The sequence below is a fragment of the Leuciscus leuciscus genome, assembly GCF_965113295.1.
Source record: "Leuciscus leuciscus genome assembly, chromosome: 25".
Lineage (NCBI taxonomy): Eukaryota > Metazoa > Chordata > Actinopteri > Cypriniformes > Leuciscidae > Leuciscus > Leuciscus leuciscus.
In genome coordinates, this window is record NC_138724.1 from 770,001 (window position 1) to 793,233 (window position 23,233).

The following is a 23,233-nucleotide window of genomic DNA, read 5'->3' on the forward strand; positions in this document are numbered from 1 at the left end:
ACCTGGTCTTTGGAGTACTGCGTGTCGACGTGCTGGTAGTCTCTGCAGGTGTGTGTGAGTGTGTGTGTGTGTGTGTGTGTGTGTGAGTGTGTGAGTGTGTGTGTGTGTGTGTGTGTGTGTGTGTGTGTGTGTGTGTGTGTGTGTGTGTGTGTGTGTGTGTGTGCACCTGGTCTTTGGAGTACGGCGTGTCGAAGTGCTGGCGGTCTCTGCAGGTGTGTGTGTGTGTGTGCACCTGGTCTTTGGAGTACGGTGTGTCGACACGCTGGCGGTCTCTGCAGGTGTGTGTGTGTGTGTGTGTGTGCACCTGGTCTTTGGAGTACGGCGTGTCAACGCGCTGGCGGTCTCTGCAGGCCTGCAGAAGGATGGGAACGGCGTTGAGCTGCAGGAGGATCTCACAGGCCATGCTGTCGAAGAACGTGATGTTGGCCAGCGCTGCCGAGGCCAACAGAAACACTTCACCGCAGGACGCGCTCGCACACAGACCTGCACACACACAACACGAGCTTCAACTACTGGCTAGCACAACTCAATCCCAATGACATTTAAAACCAAGCCATTCTTCTAGAGCGCAGGTTCCAGAAAACTCATCTCAACAATAAAAAACTAATTCTGAAATAAGTTGTATTAAACCCCATGTTAATCCAGCTGGCTCTGAAACACAAATCAAAAAGTAATAACTGAAACCACATTTTAGATAAACAAAACCAGATTTTATTGTTATTGTTGTAATTCTTTACCAATAATACAGCATGTTTCATTGAGTTTCATAAGAGCACTCACCTACAGCTGTTGCTGGATCAGCTATAACTTGCCATCGTTTGGATCTCTTTTTCCAATGTTATTTGATTCTGTTTGAATAAGTAAAACTGTACAAGTACAGAAGGTGTGCATTTGTTCATTCTATCTGACCAAGTGGCGCTGATTTCAGTCACTGTTTTTCCCAAAAGAGAGTTTTGAAAGGCCTTACCATCATTGGATGTTTATATTGTTTAAATGTGCAATATTCAAAAAGGAGGGACATTTGGATCTTTTGTCCCAGACTGGATCACATGGAGGATACATGTCGATTTCAGCTTCAAAAAGGAACACTATGTCCAAGTGAATGGATAAATACAGGTTGATGTAAAATTACGGACAATGACTCCAACAAATATGAGTAGAATATATATAAGTAAAAATATATAAAAAATTATGTTTATTTGTAATTTCTGCCAAATATGTGTTAAGCTGGTGGCTGATGGCTCCAGTTACAAATGCAGCACACTGAATGGATGTTGTACTAACTAAATTCACTGAGATTTTGCTGATTTGAAGATGTTTAATGGATTTTAGTGATTAAATATTGCTGTTATTAACCTGTCTCCTTGTGTTAACACTAGTAAGCAAACCCAATGGCTCTGGTGGATCTTGAATGTGCCTTCACTAAGCTCCAGAAAACACCTGATTCTGTGGAAGAAAACTGTCAAAGATCTCGTAATAGGAAAGAGCAGTTACCAGTATGTACAAGGTGATTTCTCAACGACGGGTAAGATCCTCTTTGGCCAAACAGGGGGCAACCTAAGGCAGGGGGTCAGCGCCGACACAGGGCATCTGCTGATGGGAGGTGCTTTAGCTGGTATGAGAGTGGAGCGGGTGGTGTTTATGTGAGATGGGTGTGAGAGTAGAGCTGATGGTGTTTATGTGAGATGGGTGTGAGAGTGGAGCTGATGGTGTTTATGTGAGATGGGTGTGAGAGTGGAGCTGATGGTGTTTATGTGAGATGGGTGTGAGAGTGGAGCTGATGGTGTTTATGTGAGATGGGTGTGAGAGTGGAGCTGATGGTGTTTATGTGAGATGGGTGTGAGAGTGGAGCTGATCGTGTTTATGTGAGATGGGTATGAGAGTGGAGCTGATGGTGTTTACGTGAGATGGGTGTGAGAGTGGAGCTGATGGTGTTTATGTGAGATGGGTGTGAGAGTGGAGCTGATGGTGTTTATGTGAGATGTGAGCTATATGGCTGTCTTAGGGGTTGAGATCTGAGTAACATAATATTTTGGTTTGTGAAAAACAGGCAATCTTTTATAAGAAGCCTCCAAAAACAACAGGTCCAATGACGAAACCATCCCCCTTGTATTTCCATATGAAGTGAGCAACTTATGCAGAGTAAGACAGGGGATACTAGAACCCCAAGGAACCCCATATGTGCACATTTCAGATCTCAGGCGCAGATAAAAGATAAATGAAGTGCCTGGTAAATTATATTCTGCACGTAGATCATTAAACATGCGTAAACCATTGTCCCCCCAAACATCAGCCAAAACATGAATCCCTCTATCACTCCAGTCTGAGAACACAAAAGGTTTATTACCCGATAGAAGACTATGATTATGAAATAATGGAGAATGAGAAAGCCATTTATGGTCATCGCGGGAGAACTCTGAAGCCGCCCGCCAGGTAGAAAGAGGATAGGCTATTGGGCCAAAATGCAGCTTCACGCTCTTCAACGGAAAGTTGCAATGAATCAAATCCTGTTGTCTATAAGGTAAAGCCAGATTAAATTCAATCGATTACCAAGATACAACAGAGCCAGGATTCGACCATACTGTAAGAGGACGTAATGTGAAAGCCCAATGATAAAGCCTAAAGTCCGGTAATGCAAGTCCACTGGCATCCTTGCAACGCTGCAGTGTTAAATACTTTATACGGGGGTTAGTGTTGTCAAAAGACCCGGTACTTCGGTACCAAGTCGGTACTCATTTTTTTTAAACGTCACGGTACCAGGTTTTCTCAAACCCGGTACTTGATGCGCGTGCATGCCCGAAGCGCGTGCAGTTGCGTCCTTCATAAAAGCGCTGATGGCGATCGGCGGTGCTGCTGCTGATGTGGTGCTGATGTTTTTGCGCGTGCAGATACGTTATTTCAAATGGCGCGCGGCAAGCGCGCTCATAATAGAAGCGGCGCGCTCGCTTTTCCATGTGCGTTCATGGATGCATAGCAACGACAGACGCCACGGGAGTACAAACGCTTGTGCGAACTGCGCTCTCCATGACGACGAGGAAGTGTGACATAGGCCTATTAATTGATTTCTAGCCCTTGCATTAGCTTTACTACTAGATATATTTATGGAGATGAGAAATAAAAAGCCGTCATTAATATCAGTCCGTCATAAAAGCAGTTCTAGTCTTATTCTTGGCTGGATAACTCTTAGCAGGTTTAAAAAGCCCTTTTAGAGTTAAATATGAATACAGTTTTGGATTAAATAAAAGTATAGTCAAGTCAAATAAAACATTTTATCTCCTGTATAGTTTGGTAATGCTACAATAAGATACCCTTCATTAACATCACTTAATGTGTTATCTAACATAACACATTGAGTGAACAATATATTTTTACAACATTAATTAATGTTTGTGAATGTTATTTAATACAAAACACTTGATTGGTCATGTTTGTTCACTTCATTCATTGTGCATTAAATAATGTTAACAGAAATAATGTTAACTTTTGATTTTAAAAATGTATTTTTAAATTAACCCCTAAAGGAGAATAATTGCGACAGTATATCTATTGTTTTTTTTGTTAGGTCATTTTATCTAATGTTATCTAACAAATGGAATCTTATTGTAAAGTGTTTTTAATACTACAGTTTCCATCTTTGTGATATACACTTTAATATTATGTAAATTTAATCTAAATTAAGCTTTGGTACCGAAATTGGTACCGAGAACCGTGGATTTTCACTGGTATCGGTACCGAATACTGAAATTTTGGTACCGTGACAACACTAACGGGGGTACTTGCAAAGTTTCATCCTATCAGAGCACATCTACTGACTCGAGTAACACCAGAGGTCAAAGGTCAACACCTGAGGTCAAAGGTCAAAGTTTCCTCTTAGAGCACATATACTGAGGCTAGAGTAACACCAGAGGTCAAAAGTCAACACCAGAGGTCAAAGGTCAAAGTTTCCTCTCAGAGCACATCTACTGACGCTAGAGTAACACCAGAGGTCAAAGGTCAACACCAAAGGTCAAAGTTTCATCCTATCAGAGCACATCTACTGACTCTAGAGTACACCAGAGGTCAAAGGTCAACAGCAGAGGTCAAAGGTCAAAGTTCCCTCTCAGAGCACATCTACTGAGGCTAGAGTAACACCAGAGGTCAAAGGTCAACACCAGAGGTCAAAGGTCAAAGTTCCCTCTCAGAGCACATCTACTGAGGCCAGAGTAACACCAGAGGTCAAAGGTCAACACCAGAGGTCAAAGGTCAAAGTTTCCTCTCAGAGCACATCTACTGACTCTAGAGCAGGGATGGGCAACTTCGGTCCTGGAGGGCCGCTGTCCTGCAGAGTTTAGCTCCAACCCTGAAAAATCACCTGCCTGTAATTTTCTAGTAATCCTGAGGACCTTGATTAGCTTGTTCAGGTGTGTTTGATTAGGGTTGGAGCTAAACTCTGTAGGACAGTGGCCCTCCTGGACCGAAGTTTCCCATCCCTGCTCTAGAGTAACACCAGAGGTCACTGTTCCTGTCCTGGAATCAGAGGAAATGCTCGACGTGACTCCATCAGGCAGAATCTCAAGTCCAGGGTGCACTTTGTAAGTAATACAGAGGGAGATTTTGACTCTTGTGCCTTTCCTCATAGGGAAGCGTTCATACACATTATTAACAGCCAAGTTTGAGCAGATTACCTCTGTACTTTCGTTGGTTTCATACAGAGTATAAAATCAGAGAATATTTGTTTACATTTTAAACTTTCTATAGACATATTTCTTATTGTGACTGAGGCAAGTAGCCCACACTGTAAAATATAAATAACAGGACACAGTGCACTGTATACTGTATAAATATATAAATATTCCGTATTGGTTTCTTTTTTACAGGTGTTTTACCTGTATTCTGAATTATGCATTGCATTTTGTTGTGTTTTAAGATTAAAGGACATTACTGTAAAATGACTGGATAATGTCCTGGCAGAAAATTACCAGTACATTTTCCGGTTTTATTTTTTTTTACAGTGAAAGAGTTTCGGTTCATTAGTGACGTGCAGTTCAGGGAGACCAAGGCAGCAGAAAACGCATTCTTTATTTTACAGAAGCAAAAACAACGTTTTGTTGTTATTTTGACTATACATAAATAAAAGTAGACCTTTTACAGTTTTGAAGGATGACGTTCTCTTATCTGTACGACCAAAAACTGCAGAGTATTTTAAGGTGATTCCGCTGTTATCAGGAAAAAAAATCCAAGTAAATGCGCTTTTGTTGAACCGATTTTAGAACAGTGAGTAGCGCCACACGGCCTGGTGTGCCAAAACACTTATTTAAACAGTTCAATATTTCATACAAAACAATCACAAAACGCTTTGTGATTTTTTTTTAAAGCTGTGCATGGATTAGGCCACTGGAACCAGTCGCACCTTGAACGTGTCATCTCTCATCACACAAGTGGAAGCGCTAAGAGTTCGGATTTGATTTTTTAAACGTGCATATCTTTATGTGATATATTCGATAGGGTGTAAAGCGACACTGATGAGGGCTGATGATATATGTGATATGGTGCAGCACTCACTGATGAGGGCTGATGGTATGTGTGATATGGTGCAGCACTCACTGATGAGGGCTGATGGTATGTGTGATATGGTGCAGCACTCACTGATGAGGGCTGATGGTATGTGTGATATGGTGCAGCACTCACTGATGAGGGCTGATGGTATGTGTGATATGGTGCAGCACTCACTGATGAGGGCTGATGATATGTGTGATATGGTGCAGCACTCACTGATGAGGGCTGATGGTATGTGTGATATGGTGCAGCACTCACTGATGAGGGCTGATGGTGTGTGTGATATGGTGCAGCACTCACTGATGAGGGCTGATGGTGTGTGTGATATGGTGCAGCACTCACTGATGAGGGCTGATGGTATGTGTGATATGGTGCAGCACTCACTGATGAGGGCTGATGATATGTGTGATATGGTGCAGCACTCACTGATGAGGGCTGATGGTATGTGTGATATGGTGCAGCACTCACTGATGAGGGCTGATGGTATGTGTGATATGGTGCAGCACTCACTGATGAGGGCTGATGGTATGTGTGATATGGTGCAGCACTCACTGATGAGGGCTGATGGTATGTGTGATATGGTGCAGCACTCACTGATGAGGGCTGATGGTATGTGTGATATGGTGCAGCACTCACTGGTGAGGGCTGATGGTGTGTGTGATATGGTGCAGCACTCACTGATGAGGGCTGATGGTGTGTGTGATATGGTGCAGCACTCACTGATGAGGGCTGATGGTATGTGTGATATGGTGCAGCACTCACTGATGAGGGCTGATGGTATGTGTGATATGGTGCAGCACTCACTGGTGAGGGCTGATGGTGTGTGTGATATGGTGCAGCACTCACTGATGAGGGCTGATGGTATGTGTGATATGGTGCAGCACTCACTGATGAGGGCTGATGATATGTGTGATATGGTGCAGCACTCACTGATGAGGGCTGATGGTATGTGTGATATGGTGCAGCACTCACTGATGAGGGCTGATGGTATGTGTGATATGGTGCAGCACTCACTGATGAGGGCTGATGATATATGTGATATGGTGCAGCACTCACTGGTGAGGGCTGATGGTATGTGTGATATGGTGCACCACTCACTGATGAGGGCTGATGATATGTGTGATATGGTGCAGCACTCACTGATGAGGGCTGATGGTATGTGTGATATGGTGCAGCACTCACTGATGAGGGCTGATGATATATGTGATATGGTGCAGCACTCACTGATGAGGGCTGATGGTATGTGTGATATGGTGCAGCACTCACTGATGAGGGCTGATGGTATGTGTGATATGGTGCAGCACTCACTGATGAGGGCTGATGGTGTGTGTGATATGGTGCAGCACTCACTGATGAGGGCTGATGGTATGTGTGATATGGTGCACCACTCACTGATGAGGGCTGATGGTATGTGTGATATGGTGCAGCACTCACTGATGAGGGCTGATGGTATGTGTGATATGGTGCACCACTCACTGATGAGGGCTGATGGTATGTGTGATATGGTGCAGCACTCACTGATGAGGGCTGATGGTATGTGTGATATGGTGCACCACTCACTGATGAGGGCTGATGATATATGTGATATGGTGCAGCACTCACTGATGAGGGCTGATGGTATGTGTGATATGGTGCAGCACTCACTGATGACGGCTGATGGTATGTGTGATATGGTGCAGCACTCACTGATGAGGGCTGATGGTATGTGTGATATGGTGCAGCACTCACTGATGAGGGCTGATGGTGTGTGTGATATGGTGCAGCACTCACTGATGAGGGCTGATGATATGTGTGATATGGTGCAGCACTCACTGATGAGGGCTGATGGTGTGTGTGATATGGTGCAGCACTCACTGATGAGGGCTGATGGTATGTGTGATATGGTGCAGCACTCACTGATGAGGGCTGATGGTATGTGTGATATGGTGCAGCACTCACTGATGAGGGCTGATGATATGTGTGATATGGTGCAGCACTCACTGATGAGGGCTGATGGTGTGTGTGATATGGTGCAGCACTCACTGATGAGGGCTGATGGTATGTGTGATATGGTGCAGCACTCACTGATGAGGGCTGATGGTATGTGTGATATGGTGCAGCACTCACTGATGAGGGCTGATGATATGTGTGATATGGTGCACTACTCACTGATGAGGGCTGATGGTATGTGTGATATGGTGCAGCACTCACTGATGAGGGCTGATGGTATGTGTGATATGGTGCAGCACTCACTGATGAGGGCTGATGGTATGTGTGATATGGTGCAGCACTCACTGATGAGGGCTGATGATATGTGTGATATGGTGCAGCACTCACTGATGAGGGCTGATGGTATGTGTGATATGGTGCAGCACTCACTGATGAGGGCTGATGATATATGTGATATGGTGCAGCACTCACTGATGAGGGCTGATGATATATGTGATATGGTGCAGCACTCACTGATGAGGGCTGATGGTATGTGTGATATGGTGCAGCACTCACTGATGAGGGCTGATGGTATGTGTGATATGGTGCACCACTCACTGATGAGGGCTGATGGTATGTGTGATATGGTGCAGCACTCACTGATGAGGGCTGATGATATATGTGATATGGTGCAGCACTCACTGATGAGGGCTAATGGTATGTGTGATATGGTGCAGCACTCACTGATGAGGGCTGATGGTATGTGTGATATGGTGCACCACTCACTGATGAGGGCTAATGGTATGTGTGATATGGTGCACCACTCACTGATGAGGGCTAATGGTATGTGTGATATGGTGCAGCACTCACTGATGAGGGCTGATGGTATGTGTGATATGGTGCAGCACTCACTGATGAGGGCTGATGATATGTGTGATATGGTGCAGCACTCACTGATGAGGGCTGATGATATATGTGATATGGTGCAGCACTCACTGATGAGGGCTGATGGTATGTGTGATATGGTGCACCACTCACTGATGAGGGCTAATGGTATGTGTGATATGGTGCACCACTCACTGATGAGGGCTGATGATATGTGTGATATGGTGCAGCACTCACTGATGAGGGCTGATGATATGTGTGATATGGTGCAGCACTCACTGATGAGGGCTGATGGTATGTGTGATATGGTGCAGCACTCACTGATGAGGGCTGATGGTGTGTGTGATATGGTGCAGCACTCACTGATGAGGGCTGATGGTATGTGTGATATGGTGCAGCACTCACTGATGAGGGCTGATGGTATGTGTGATATGGTGCAGCACTCACTGATGAGGGCTGATGGTATGTGTGATATGGTGCAGCACTCACTGATGAGGGCTGATGGTATGTGTGATATGGTGCAGCACTCACTGATGAGGGCTGATGGTATGTGTGATATGGTGCAGCACTCACTGATGAGGGCTGATGGTATGTGTGATATGGTGCAGCACTCACTGATGAGGGCTGATGGTATGTGTGATATGGTGCACCACTCACTGATGAGGGCTGATGGTATGTGTGATATGGTGCAGCACTCACTGATGAGGGCTGATGGTGTGTGTGATATGGTGCACCACTCACTGATGAGGGCTGATGGTGTGTGTGATATGGTGCACCACTCACTGATGAGGGCTGATGGTATGTGTGATATGGTGCAGCACTCACTGATGAGGGCTGTGACGATGTCCTGCATGCTCTCCAGGAAGCTGGTGAGGTGTTGTGTGGAGCTGTGATGAGGAGAGGTGATCTGAGCCATGACCGCCGCCGCCTCCGCTCGCGTCGCCTCCGCACATGCGCCGTCCGTCAGGATCTCTGCCAGACACAGGATCCCGTCCACCTGATGCACACATACACACACCACAGCTGACCTCAACACAAGTCTACCACACATCTGACACAGCTCAACAGAAACTCTGTGTCACCATAAACATTCTCAGGCTCTACATGACCAATCTGATAAACATCATGGCAGCGACCGGACAGACCAGAGAGGAAAACAAACCAATTATCACAGTCATCACACTGTTTTCATAAGGCTATTCAGTCATTCGTGATTAAAATAAAGAACAGAGAATAGGAAAGCATTTATGGCAGTATATGAGATTTCAACAAATCTAGTATCAGTATATATATATATATATATATGAGTATAAGTCATAATAGTATGAGAATAATAGTAAAAGTATATGAAACATATAATAGCACAATGTCAAGTCTTATAAACTGTACATAGTACAGATATTTATGGAGTATATGAGACATTTATTATTTTGATCGATGAGGAGATCAAACTGAATGTAACTCGTGGTGTTTCTGAGCTGAGACTTCAGATTCAGAATGCAGTTCTGCTATATAATCCATCACCACATGGTGGCGCTGTTACACAAACTGAGAAACACATGACTCAAACAGAGAGCAGGGAGAATAACACACCATATCAGATACAGTTCAATCCTCTACCTGATCACAAAATAGCTTTCTTTTTAAAGATACAGACAATTACAGCTTAGAAAAAATGTCTTCCTATGCGCTTAAAACACTATATATATACTACATATATACATAGAAGAGTGTATACACACACACACACATATATATATATATATAGATAGATAGATAGATATAGTATTCTTTTTGGGTGTTTAGTGGCATAAAAACGACTCAAACATCTTTGAAACATTAGCAGTCATTACTAGTGTCAGTTATATTCATAACTTCAGTCAGATACAGTTATCTTTTGAGCTGTTATTTTAGTATTATTGATTTCCCATTTTAATTTTAATTAAAGTTTTTTTTTGTCTTTTATATAAATATGTCCACATAGTTGTTATTAATTAAATTTATATTTCAGTTATTTTAGTACAGGCTTACACTCTCATCCAGTGTGTTTTCAGCTGACTGAGAGTCTGCGAACACATCTGGGTGGTTTCCTGTGCTGTGCATGCTGGGAAACGATACCTCTTCCAGCTGGCTGATGCCGTCCTCCACACAGCAGATGGAGGCGAGGGTCCTGAGCGCGTGTGCGTACAGAGAGCTGAAGCAGTCCTGCCGGCAGATCTTCAGCAGCGCCACCACAGCGCCCTCCTGTGGAGCACAACAGCACTCTTTACTAACAGCAGCACTCTTTACTAACAGCAGCACTCTTCACTAACAGCAGCACTCTTCACTAACAGCAGCACTCTTTACTAACAGCAGCACTCTTCACTGACAGCAGCACTCTTCTCTAACAGCAGCACTCTTCTCTAACAGCAGCACTCTTCACTGACAGCAGCACTCTTCTCTAACAGCAGCACTCTTCACTAACAGCAGCACTCTTCACTAACAGCAGCACTCTTCACTAACAGCAGCACTCTTTACTAACAGCAGCACTCTTCACTAACAGCAGCACTCTTCACTAACAGCAGCACTCTTCACTAACAGCAGCACTCTTTACTAACAGCAGCACTCTTCACTAACAGCAGCACTCTTCACTGACAGCAGCACTCTTCTCTAACAGCAGCACTCTTCCCTGACAGCAGCACTCTTCTCTAACAGCAGCACTCTTTACTAACAGCAGCACTCTTCACTAACAGCAGCACTCTTCACTAACAGCAGCACTCTTTACTAACAGCAGCACTCTTCTCTAACAGCAGCACTCTTCACTAACAGCAGCACTCTTCACCTTACAGCAGCACTCTTCACTGACAGCAGCACTCTTTACTAACAGCAGCACTCTTCACTGACAGCAGCACTCTTTACTAACAGCAGCACTCTTCACTGACAGCAGCACTCTTCACTGACAGCAGCACTCTTCACTGACAGCAGCACTCTTCACTGACAGCAGCACTCTTCACTGACAGCAGCACTCTTCACTGACAGCAGCACTCTTCACTGACAGCAGCACTCTTCACTAACAGCAGCACTCTTCACTGACAGCAGCACTCTTCACTGACAGCAGCACTCTTTACTAACAGCAGCACTCTTTACTAACAGCAGCACTCTTTACTAACAGCAGCACTCTTTACTAACAGCAGCACTCTTTACTAACAGCAGCACTCTTCACTAACAACAGCACTCTTCACTAACAGCAGCACTCTTCACTGACAGCAGCACTCTTCTCTAACAGCAGCACTCTTCACTAACAGCAGCACTCTTTACTGACAGCAGCACTCTTCACTAACAGCAGCACTCTTCACTGACAGCAGCACTCTTCACTGACAGCAGCACTCTTCACTAACAGCAGCACTCTTTACTAACAGCAGCACTCTTCACTAACAGCAGCACTCTTCACTAACAACAGCACTCTTCACTAACAGCAGCACTCTTCACTAACAGCAGCACTCTTCACTAACAGCAGCACTCTTCACTAACAGCAGCACTCTTTACTAACAGCAGCACTCTTCACTAACAGCAGCACTCTTCACTAACAGCAGCACTCTTCACTAACAACAGCACTCTTCACTAACAGCAGCACTCTTCACTAACAGCAGCACTCTTCACTAACAACAGCACTCTTCACTAACAGCAGCACTCTTCACTAACAGCAGCACTCTTCACTAACAGCAGCACTCTTCACTAACAGCAGCACTCTTCACTAACAGCAGCACTCTTCACTAACAGCAGCACTCTTCACTGACAGCAGCACTCTTCACTAACAGCAGCACTCTTCACTGACAGCAGCACTCTTCACTGACAGCAGCACTCTTTACTAACAGCAGCACTCTTCTCTAACAGCAGCACTCTTCACTAACAGCAGCACTCTTTACTAACAGCAGCACTCTTCTCTAACAGCAAAACTGAGCAGCAGAAGAGCACTGTTCTCTTTCGAGGGAACTCACACTGCGTTAATGATGACACTTTGGTGAACGTTGGGGGACGTTGGGGGGACGCAGCGCCTCTGAAGCATGAATGAATCTAAGCCAATCGTGATTGGTGTTGCGTCATGACGTAACGTGTGACGGCATACACGGAAGCTACAAAGGGACCCCGGCACACAACAGCGTTAGCTTTCTGTTCTTCAGCAAGCGCTCTCTGTTGTGTATTGTCTAATTTGGTGTTGTCTGTCCACTGTTGAAGCACTATATATACACTGTATCAGAACGAAAATATGGCGAGTCAAGAATACAAGCGGTGTGTGCATCCCTGCCCTCGTTACATTATGGCTGGGGACACACACCAATTGTGTGTGTATTGTTTAGGAGCGAGTGCTGCACTCCCGCCTGGCCATCTTCAGTTACGATGGCCAGGCTCGCGCTCCCCGTGGTGCGTGTCCCGTGTCCGCTGAGGCAGCGCAGCGGCTCACATCATGGGGTTCACAGAAGTGGATGTGCTCAGCATCGAAGGCGGGGATTTTGGAGGTGATTCGCCACTTCATGTCGCCGCATATGAGGAGCTGGTCGAGATTGTCTCTCGTGCCGTGACCCGTTTGAACATCAGTTGGCCACGTGAAAGGTACATGTCCAACTTGCTTTTTGTTTGCGCTTCCTGCAGCACAGAGAACAACCTCATCACCGGGGTCTACCATTCTTTGCCATAGTGCCACACACCTCTCGTCTGTCCAAACCTCCAGTCCTTGACTACAGTAACATCGTGGGGGTGAGAGATAATGGTTATGGGATGATGCCTCGGGTGGAGGAGCGGTTGGCGAGTTATCTTTCCCCCAACGCTGCGTCATCCCCTAAAGACCCCGGTGCTATGGAAACTGTGGGTCTGGCCCCTGAGGGGGCCTGTCAGCAGGAGTAGTCGAGACCATACTCAGCGCTAGAGCTCCCTCCAGAAGGAAACTGTACGGCCTAAAATGGAATGTTTTCACCGTTTGATGTAGAGAGCGTGAGGTGGACCCAGTTAACTGCCCAGTGGCTTCAGTGCTAGATTTCCTCCAAGATCGCTTCCCGGCTGGTCTTATCCCGTCTACACTCAAGGTGTACGTGGCTGCCATTGCGGCTTTCCACGCTCCTCTGGGTGATGGGCCTCTGGGGAGACATCAGCTGGTCGTAACGTTTCCTCCGTGGGGCTTGAGGATGAGACCTGCGACTCGTACCAGAGTTCCCACATGGGACCTTGCAGTGGTTTTTAAAAGGCTGGTCGTGGCCCCCTTCGAACATTTGGAGTCGGCTGAGGCCAAGAACCTTTCCCTCAAGGTAGCTTTTCTATTAGCCATTACTTCTCTGAGGAGAGTAGGAGATCTTCAGGCCCTCTCTATATCACCTGAGTGCCTGGAGTTTGCTCCAGGTGACATTAAGGCTATCTTGAATCCCAGGCCGGGCTATGTGCCTAAAGTGCCATCTAATTTGGCACGGCCTACGGTTCTGCAGGCTTTTCATCCTCCACCTCACGTGACGGTGGATGAGGAGAGACTAAATTTGCTCTGCCCTGTCAGAGCTCTCAAGATTTATGTCCAGAGGTCTTCTTCATGGGGGAAGTCAGATCAGTTGCTGGTGTGCTTCGGGTTGCCCAAGAAGGGGCTTCCAGCATCCAAACAGACCATCAGCAACTGTATAGGTCAGGCTATCTCCATGGCCTATCAGGTGCACAGCTTGCCTTCACCTTTGGCCGTGAGGGCTCATTCAGCCAGGCGTCCTCTAGAGCCCTCCTTTTAGGGGCCCCGATCCAAGAAGTGTGTGATGCAGCAGGATGGGTCACCCCTCATACTTTCATCAGATTTTATAGCCTGGACATTCCTTCTACGCCAGGCACTCTAGTGCTCTCGTCCTAAGTGTGCCGGTACCCATTCCCTAAAGTGCCGTCATCAATGAAGTGCGAGTTCCCTCGAAAGGGAACATCTCGGGTTATGACTGTAACCCTTGTTCCCTGAGAAGGGAAAGAGACACTGCGTCCCTTCGTCACGCCTTCCCCTGCCTGGGAGTGACTTGCTTCATCGCAGAAGCTAACTCTGTTGTGTGCCGGCGTCCCTTTGTAGCTTCCATATATGCCGTCACATGTTACGTCATGACGCAACACCAATCACGATTGGCTTAGATTCATTCATGCGCTGGGGGGCATTCCCCAAAGTGTCGTCATCAACGCAGTGTCTCGTTCCCTTCTCAGGGAACAAGGGTTACAGTCGTAACCCGAGACGTTTTCAACTGAGTTAGTACAACACACAAAATCACAGAGTATCCTTTTCACTACACAAAATAACTGTTTCATCTATATAAACGTTTATTCACAGTAACTGCCTCTCTTAAAGCCATTACATCAAACTCAGACTACTTGTTCAGTTTAATATGAGTCTATTATTTAATCCAAAGGATATTAATAGTTCATCAATTAATAATTTGGTACATCTATAGATTTCTATAGATACTGATTCTATAGACAGTTTCTATAGAACCTGTTTTCAATTTGTGTGTGTGTGTGTGTGTGTGTGTGTGTGTGTGTGTGTGTGTGTGTGTGTGTGTGTGTGTGTGTGTGTGTGTGTGTGTGTGTGTGTGTGTGTGTGTGACGTTGTCATGCACTGACAGATTCCTGACATGGTCTGGCCTACAAGTAAAGCACAGGAAATGTGCAGTTTTCTATGAGAGGAGGAGCGACCAACCCCCCTCCTTTATCATCTTAGACCAGCCACTCAGAGTGTACACTAGACATGAGACCTACAACTATCTGGGTCACAAGTTTTACATGGGACAGAATGGAGTCTGCAAGTGACTGACATGGCACATCAGTTTATGACCAGACTGGATCTCATTGACGCTTCACCTCTTCCTGTTACTCTAAAAGTGCAAGCAATAAGAGACATAGCTTTTTCCATATTTTTGCAAATGTCCATATTCCATAAAAAGTACAACAAAACTGTAAACTTGGTTAGGAAATGGCTTTGTCTCAACACACATTCCACAAGATGTTTTATCTTCCAGGAAGAACAGGATGGGGGGCTTGGAGTTCCACACTGCATGTGAGACAGTCTCACCTCACCAACATGCTGAACTGTGACGATGCCAGCGTGAGGCAGATGGCCAGGGCATCCTTATTGCTGGATTTTAAAAGACGGAAGGTGCTGCACGCATGGGGCGGCGAAGACAGCCTCCTGCATCAGAAGCTTCCAGCATAGCGTCCTATGCAGGAGGACAGGTACTGACCTGAAGTGGACCTCTCACTGCCGACCTGTAGAGGTCTCTGATGCAATCATAGAGGACTCATCTGTCATCGTGGAAGCCAGACTGCACCGTAACAACACTGTTCTCCTGCTCCAGCCTAGAACATCAAGGCAGACTCTCTTGTCTATTCAAAGAGCCCAAAATATGCAGTACTGGTCCAGTCTGAAACTCCAGGGAAAGTTGGCAGAACTGCCCTGCGCGGACCACTCTGTGTCACACACCATCTACAGCAGTGCCACCATCAGTGAGGAGATCCTCACCTTCTGCGTAAAAGCACGTCTGCAGGTTCTTCCAACAAAATACTTATCAGTGTGGTTTCCCTCCACCCATTCGCCCCTCTGCATACACTGCATGTGTGTGTAGTGTTTGGTAGTCTAGGTCATGTACACAGGCTGGCGATCCGAGTGTGTGTGTGTGTGTGTGTGTGTGTGTGTGTGTGTGGACTATTCTCAGAAATCAGACATCAGATCCGTGTCCTTTAACCCAGGACTGTGGATGATATAAACCCGTCTCCACTCCAGAGAGAATGGCTGTGAGACGATGTAACCACTACGATTATGTGAATAAGTGTAATCATGTGTCGTGACTCTGGTGTCGCGCGGCGTTACGCTAGAGAGCCTCAGTCTGCAGCACAAACACACGCCGGCTGCTGGTCTCTTCTCTGCGTTTACTGACGTACACGTGAAGGTTTGCACTCAAAACATGATCTTAAGGAAAACATGATCTTTGCGTCACTCTCGCTGTCAGAATTTTTTTAATAGATTCTTTATTTCATCTTACAATCTGTAATAAATGAACCGTTGAGATGTGTTTCTGAATGCTTTTGTGGCTACAGCAGTAGTGATTCTTTTTTTAGTTAGTTGGGGAAGGATGTCCATTTTTCAGCGCAATTTTGGTTTTCCCTTACAAAAAATAAGTATACTTTAAGTTAATTTTATGATGTATACTTACGTAAAGTTCAAGTATATTTTTAAGCATTCTTTATGAAGTAAGTATACTACTAGTAGTAAACTGTTTCAATACTGCTTGGGACTATATTGGCCCACTTTTAGGTGTATAAAGATATACTTTCACGTATACTTTAAGGGTTAGGTTAGTACACAAGTCAAGTCAAGTCAAGTCAAGTCAAGTTTATTTGTATAGCGCTTTTCACAATACAGATTGTATCAAAGCAGCTTCACAGTATTAAATTAAAATAATACAACAAAGTTTGTTTCAAGAGGAATTTATTGATTGATAAAATTAAATTAAATATCCCCAAAATATCCCCAAACAACTACGTTTGTCTTTTGTACTTAACTAAACAAGTAACTAAACAAGTGAACTTATAGATATACTGACAGTTTACAAGTTAAATACTTGTAGCACATTATTTAGTTTATGAAAGTACACTTTAAAATAGCCTATACTCGGTAAACTACTAGTCATACTTATAATTTACTATTTATATATTATTTTGTACTTTGAGTATACTACTATGTCTCTTATTAATTTTTATTCTTGAAATATACCTTTAACTGTACTTTAAGTAGATTTGAATTAAATTCCTATCGACACAAACAGTGTAAAAAATTAGCATACTCAGAATGAGGAACATATCTATTTCCTTTATAAATCATTATTTTCAAACAAATCTATTGTACTGGATGCCAAAAAACAGAGTATTTAATAGGCTACTCAATCAAAAGAGTTAACACAACTACAAGCCAAGTATACTTAGAATACTTAATTACTTCAACATCAGTGTTATTCACCTATCATTTCCCTCTGATTTTAGGGAAGAGTTATTGGTAGGGTTAGGGATAGGGATAGGGTTAGGGTTAGGACTACATTTTGGGACAGGAATGTTATTCCAGGATCAACAAAATATGTTGATCCGGGAACATGTCTAACTTGGCAAAATCACGGTGAACATACTTACTATACTATATATATACACCCAGGGGCGTAGCACCAAATTTTGGGCCCTGGGTACAAACCATCTTGCTGGGCCCCCGTACCAAATACCATAGTGATACCAATGGGTGGGGTATTGCATTTTTATCATAAAAACACTTAAAATGTAAACAAAATAAGCCACACTCTGATTAATATATTTTTGTTTTATTGTCAAAAGTACAAGTTAATTGATGATTATTTGTCTGTTTAAAATAAATGCAGACTATAGAATCACAGGGTACACTAACCGCCAAACTAGACATTCAGTCTTTGAATTACGTTTTTAAAATAAGTCATTTTCAATCATTAAGATGTGCATTAAACTGAGAACAATCCTGTACTTAATGTAAGAGCGTGCGCGAGCTAATTTGCATAACATTGCGGTAAAATAGGCGCTAACGATCTGTGTTTTCGCGGGTGTTAGATTTTACAATGGAGGGAAATATACAGTGTTTTCATGTAAACTTCTGACTCTGGGGAGAACTGCAGCAGAAGAGGAGACAAGCTGCGCAGCTGCCTGGAGTGGCAGTGTGTTGAGCTCCCAGCTCCGCCTCCGTCTGATTCTCACTCCGTTATTTACCCAGAAACATTGTTTGCTCGCTATGTAGGTTGTGATACTATAAAGTATTGAGATATAATTCAAATAGAGTACGAACATAAATGTATGCTATTCTACCTGGAGTAGATATTTATGTTAAAACAATGTCAATGCTCGATGATGCATTTGGAGCTCACCTTTCTTTTCAAAAAACTGAGTGAGCAACTGCTTGCCCTCATTTGCCTTTCTCTCTTTAATCTTCTTTTCTTTTCGTTTTTGAGCCCCTGATTTTCCTTTCTTAAGGAAAGACATGACTCTTCCCCTGTCTTCCTAGTTCCTATCACGGCTCACTCCAGCTCCTGTCTCATCAACTGATTCACCGACCGCAGGTCCACAGCAGAAGCACCTGAACTGCGGGTCGTACCATTTACATTGATTCGAGAGGGGTGGTGGGGCCCTGCACAGCATGAAAATGACTTTTTTTATACCAAACCAGTGCCTAACTACAAGTTTAGTTTTGCACATAAATGCTATACAAATGTTAGTGCATATATATGTATGTATAGAAAACTGACTTCTAAGGGCCCCCCCCTGCCTCGGGCCCTGGGTACTCGGTACCCTTTACCCCCCCTTTACGACGCCCCTGTATACACCTCTATATATTTCTGTGCTATAAGTCGAACGTATACATTCTTATATTAGTTTAAAAGAAGTATACTAATAGCACACTTCAATAAACTTCTGTTTTGAAAGGGTTAACTGTTAAATGATGTGAACTGTGTTTGAGGGATTTGATGATCAATGTGAGAACGAGTGGAGATGAAACAGAAAGTGCTGTCAGATCTTTAACGCGGGATCTGTCTAATCACAGCAAACAGAAGTGAGCGATGCCTTCAGACGGCGCTGGTAAACGTCCGGCAGTCAGTCCTCTTACAGTCGCGTGACGCAGCCGAGGCAGAGAGCCAGAAGACACGACTGTCGCCGCTAATGGGACGGGACAGTATCGATCCGATTAGAAAAACACCAGGAAAACCAGACGGCTAATGGACATGAAGCTGAGCTCAGTAAAGAAGCCGGAGACCAAACCCTCCAGTTTCATGCTAAAAATAAATTGTTTTTATCAAGCTAACTATAAATTGTATTGTTGATTTGAAATATGTTATTGAAGCATAATAATGTAAATATGATTTCAACTTGTGTAAATAAGTGAATAAGTGCCCAGGGTCTTCACCACTATGAGAAACATACTCTGAGTAAACAAACCAATTAAACAAAATCTGTAAAAGAATGACTTGTAAAACAGAGTTAGTGCCCTGAAATGGCCCAGACATGAATCCTCCTGAAACAACCACACACGATCTCCATCTGATCTGCTGAGCCGGAACAGAGCAGTGTGTGTGTGTGTGTGTGTGTGTGTGTGTGTGTGTGTGCAACCACACACGATCTCCATCTGATCTGCTGAGCCGGAACACATTTGCATCAAGTGAAACAAAATGGGAACAAATGCAAAGGAGTGAAAACACTGCATAAGATGAGAGATATCCCGAAGGAGCCGATCACATGATCACAGCAGTGTGTGCGTGTGTGCATGCGCGTGTGTGTGTGTGTATGTGTGCGTGTGTGTGTGTGTGTGTGTGCATGAGAGAGCAGTGTGTATATGTGCATGAGAGTGTGTGTGTGTGTGTGTGTGTGTGTGTGTGTGTGTGTGTGTGTGTGTGTGTGTGTGTGTGTGTGTGTGTGTGTGTGTGCATGAGAGAGTGTGTGTGTGTATGTGTTGTGGTACTTTAGCAATGATGCTGCAGAGCTGCGGCCCGTCCTGAGTTAAAGACAGCAGGTTACTGATGGCAGTGCTGATGGCAAAAACATTATCCGAATCCTCAATCTGACGGATCAGAATCTGTAAAAAAAAAATGAGAACAAATGTCACTATTGTCACACACAGTTGTTGTAATGAGTTCAAGTTCAAGTTCAAGTTCATTTTATTTATATAGCACATTTTATAACAGCCACTGACTGACCAAAGTACTTTACAGAACTACAAGATTAAGACAATGCATAACAGCACAGCACAGATACAGCAAATCTAAGAGCAACCTTAAGCAGGAGTAGCAGAAACATTGTCGGACTTAAAATAAAAAAATAAGAAAACAGAAATGGCAAAAATAGTGTCAGACTCATCAATAATAAAACAGAAATGGCAGTATCAGACTTAGAATAAAAAGAAAAAAACAGCATCAGACTCAATAGAGAAATAATAAAACTAACCAACCTTAATTATAAGCCAAGGAAAACAAGTGCGTTTTTAAAAGTGACTTAAAAGAAATCACGGAAGGGGCTATCCTAATTTCTAGGGGCAAATTGTTCCACAGCCGGGGCCCAACCACAGCGAATGCTCGATCCCCTCTGCGTTTGAGTCTGGAATGTGGGACTAATAACAGGTTCTTATCGCTTGATCTCAGACTTCTTAATGGAGTGTATGGTTGTAGCAATTCAGATAGGTAGCTTGGTGCTTGGCTGCATAGAGATTTATATACAAACAAAAGGATTTTAAAATCAATTCTGAAGTTAATTGGTAACCAATGAAGGGACCTCAGAATTGGAGTGATATGGTCACTTTTTCGACTATTTGAGAGGAATCTTGCAGCAGCATTTTGCATTAATTGAAGACAAGCAATTTGAGTTTTCGAAATACCGCAGTAAAGTGAATTGCAATAGTCTAAGCGTGAGGAGATAAAGGCATTAACAGCCATCTCAAGAGTTTTGTGATTAAGGAAGGGTTTGACTTTCGACAGCAAACGAAGTTGGTAAAAACTAGAGCTTATTACAGAGGAGATTTGTTTATCAAAGTTTAAAGACTCATCTAGTAGAACGCCCAGGTTACGTACACGAGATGATCTAAAAGCCGATAGTCTGCCTAGGACGAAGGTGGCAGCCTGAGGATTAACAGTAGACCCAAAGACAATGATCTCGGTCTTATTTTCATTTAAACATTTTTTTTTTTGGTCCAGCCAAAATTTAACTTCATCTACCCAAACTTAGTAATGATGAAAGGGCAGAAGGATAATTTCTCTTGATTGGTACATACATTTGTGTATCGTCTGCATAACAGTGAAAGGATACCCTATGTCTTCTTAGAATGCCGCCCAGTGGTAACATATAGAGAGAGAAAAGAGATGGCGCTAAGATAGATCCTTGAGGAAGACCACAGGTTAGATGCGCAATGGAAGAGGAACAATTTCCTAACTTTACTCTGAAAGTTCGATCCGAGAGATAAGACTGGAACCACTGGAGGACGATACCTTTTAGCCCCACATAATACTCTAGTCTGGATAACAGAATAGAGTGGTCGACAGTATCAAAAGCTGCTGATAGATCTAAAAGTACAAGAGCCACAGAGTCACCAGTATCCGTGGATAAATAGATGTCATTTAAAACTCTCAACAGGGCAGATTCAGACTTAAAACCAGATTGAAATTTTTCAGAAATATCATTGCACTTTAGGAAAAACTGGAGTTGGTCAAGAACAACTTTTTCCAACACCTTCGAAACAAAAGGTAATGCAGAGATAGGACGAAAGTTATTTAGCACGGCAGGATCCAGTGAAGGCTTCTTGAGTAACGGTGTGACCGTGGCCACCTTAAGGGCAGCAGGGATGGAGCCGATGAGGAGGCACTTATTTACAAATGACACCAATCCTGGCCCTGCTGAATCAACAATTAATTTAAGAAACTTAGGAGAAATGATGTCGAGAGAGCAGGACGAAGGTTTCATATTTGCTATAATTTCTTTGAGGAGATTCAGAGTGATTGGCTCAAAAGTATCCCAGGTAACAGAATTCAACAACTGACTAGAGTGTTCAGATTGAGAGGGGCTAGCTTTGCATCTCAGATTAGATATTTTGTCGATGAAAAATCTCAAGAAGCTTTCACATAGCTAATCAGAAGCACCAAGCATTGTATTGACCGGAGGATTTAAAACAGAGTTTATAACAGAGAATAAAACCTTTGGTCTAGAGTGGAAGTATGTGGCTTTAGCCGACTTTACAGCATTCTGGTAAGTCGACAAACTGGCTTTAAACAGCTGAAGTGAAATATGTAACTTGTCCTTTTTCCATTTGCGCTCAGCCTTTCTGCTAACTTGTCTTAGTCGATGAATATCCGCGTTGAGCCATGGTTCAGATTTAGGTTTAGGTTTATAAGCCCTAAGCGGAGCAGTTTCATTTAGGGCATTCAGCCAAGCAGAGTTTAACAGACCGAGATGCTGGTCGGCATCTAGGTCCAATAGCGGTGAATCCAAAAGCAAATGTGAGGAGGATTTCATAAAGTGCTCATTAAAATTAGATCCAAACTGAGGGGAATAGGACCGAGGCAGTCTTACATCTGCAATAGTGGAGTGAGAAATGCAAGGTAGAGATGTAGAAAATAATATCGGCTTATGGTCCGAAATCATAAAATCAGATATAACAACATCACTGATTGCTATCCCATAGGAAAGTACAAGGTCCAAGATGTGACCCTGAATGTGAGTGGAGTCATTTATAGAGTGGAGTGGAGTCCACTGGACCAGGTTAAAAGATTCAATGAGGCTGACGAAATCCTTTGATAGGGAGTTTGATTGACAGCAAACGTGGATATTAAAATCACCCACCAATAAAAAACGGTCATAGGTTGTGGTGATATTACCAATGAATTCTGTAAATTGCTGAATGAAGTCCTGTAGTGAGTGTGGAGGACGGTAAATCACCCCTAATAAGATAGGGCAATTCCAGTCTAAATGAACTAGCTGCGCTTCGAAACTAGAAAATGCGCTGACAGGAACTGACCGGCATCGCACAGAGAATGAGTTTTTAAAAATAGTCACTAAACACTATAATAGGTTGAAGCCACCGCTGAGCCAGCGCTCGCCGTCGCCAGGCAACATATCCGCCATAACACGACATACGATGCAGATTTAGATCGATCCCAGCTCGAAGATGCGCTTTCAATCTGATGATGCGTCCACCCCGACTCCCATGTTTCCTCCTGCGTTTTTTCCGCGAAGTGATGAGAGGCCACTGGCGTATACACTCCAGAGTATCTGTAGTGAAGCTTCTGAACGTTTGATTAAAAACGTGCGCTACATCCTGCTTATACATGTCCATAAAAGAGGTACGAATGTTCAGTAATGACTGGCGGTCATAGACCAAACATGTGCA

General features: G+C 43.9%; 1 protein-coding gene across 5 annotated transcripts in view; it reads right to left on the reverse strand.

Annotated features, from left to right (window-relative positions):
* Positions 1-23,233, reverse strand: part of insc (INSC spindle orientation adaptor protein) — an 80,054-nt gene that overhangs the window by 9,568 nt on the left and 47,253 nt on the right. For all 5 annotated transcript variants that reach the window (XM_082159679.1, XM_082159677.1, XM_082159680.1 and 2 more), the window contains exons 6-9: positions 19,823-19,936; positions 10,447-10,572; positions 9,154-9,325; positions 305-483 (exon numbers count right to left, since the gene is read on the reverse strand). In XM_082159679.1, the coding sequence (XP_082015805.1) occupies positions 305-483; positions 9,154-9,325; positions 10,447-10,572; positions 19,823-19,936 (591 nt within the window). The remainder of the gene's footprint in view (positions 1-304; positions 484-9,153; positions 9,326-10,446; positions 10,573-19,822; positions 19,937-23,233) is intronic.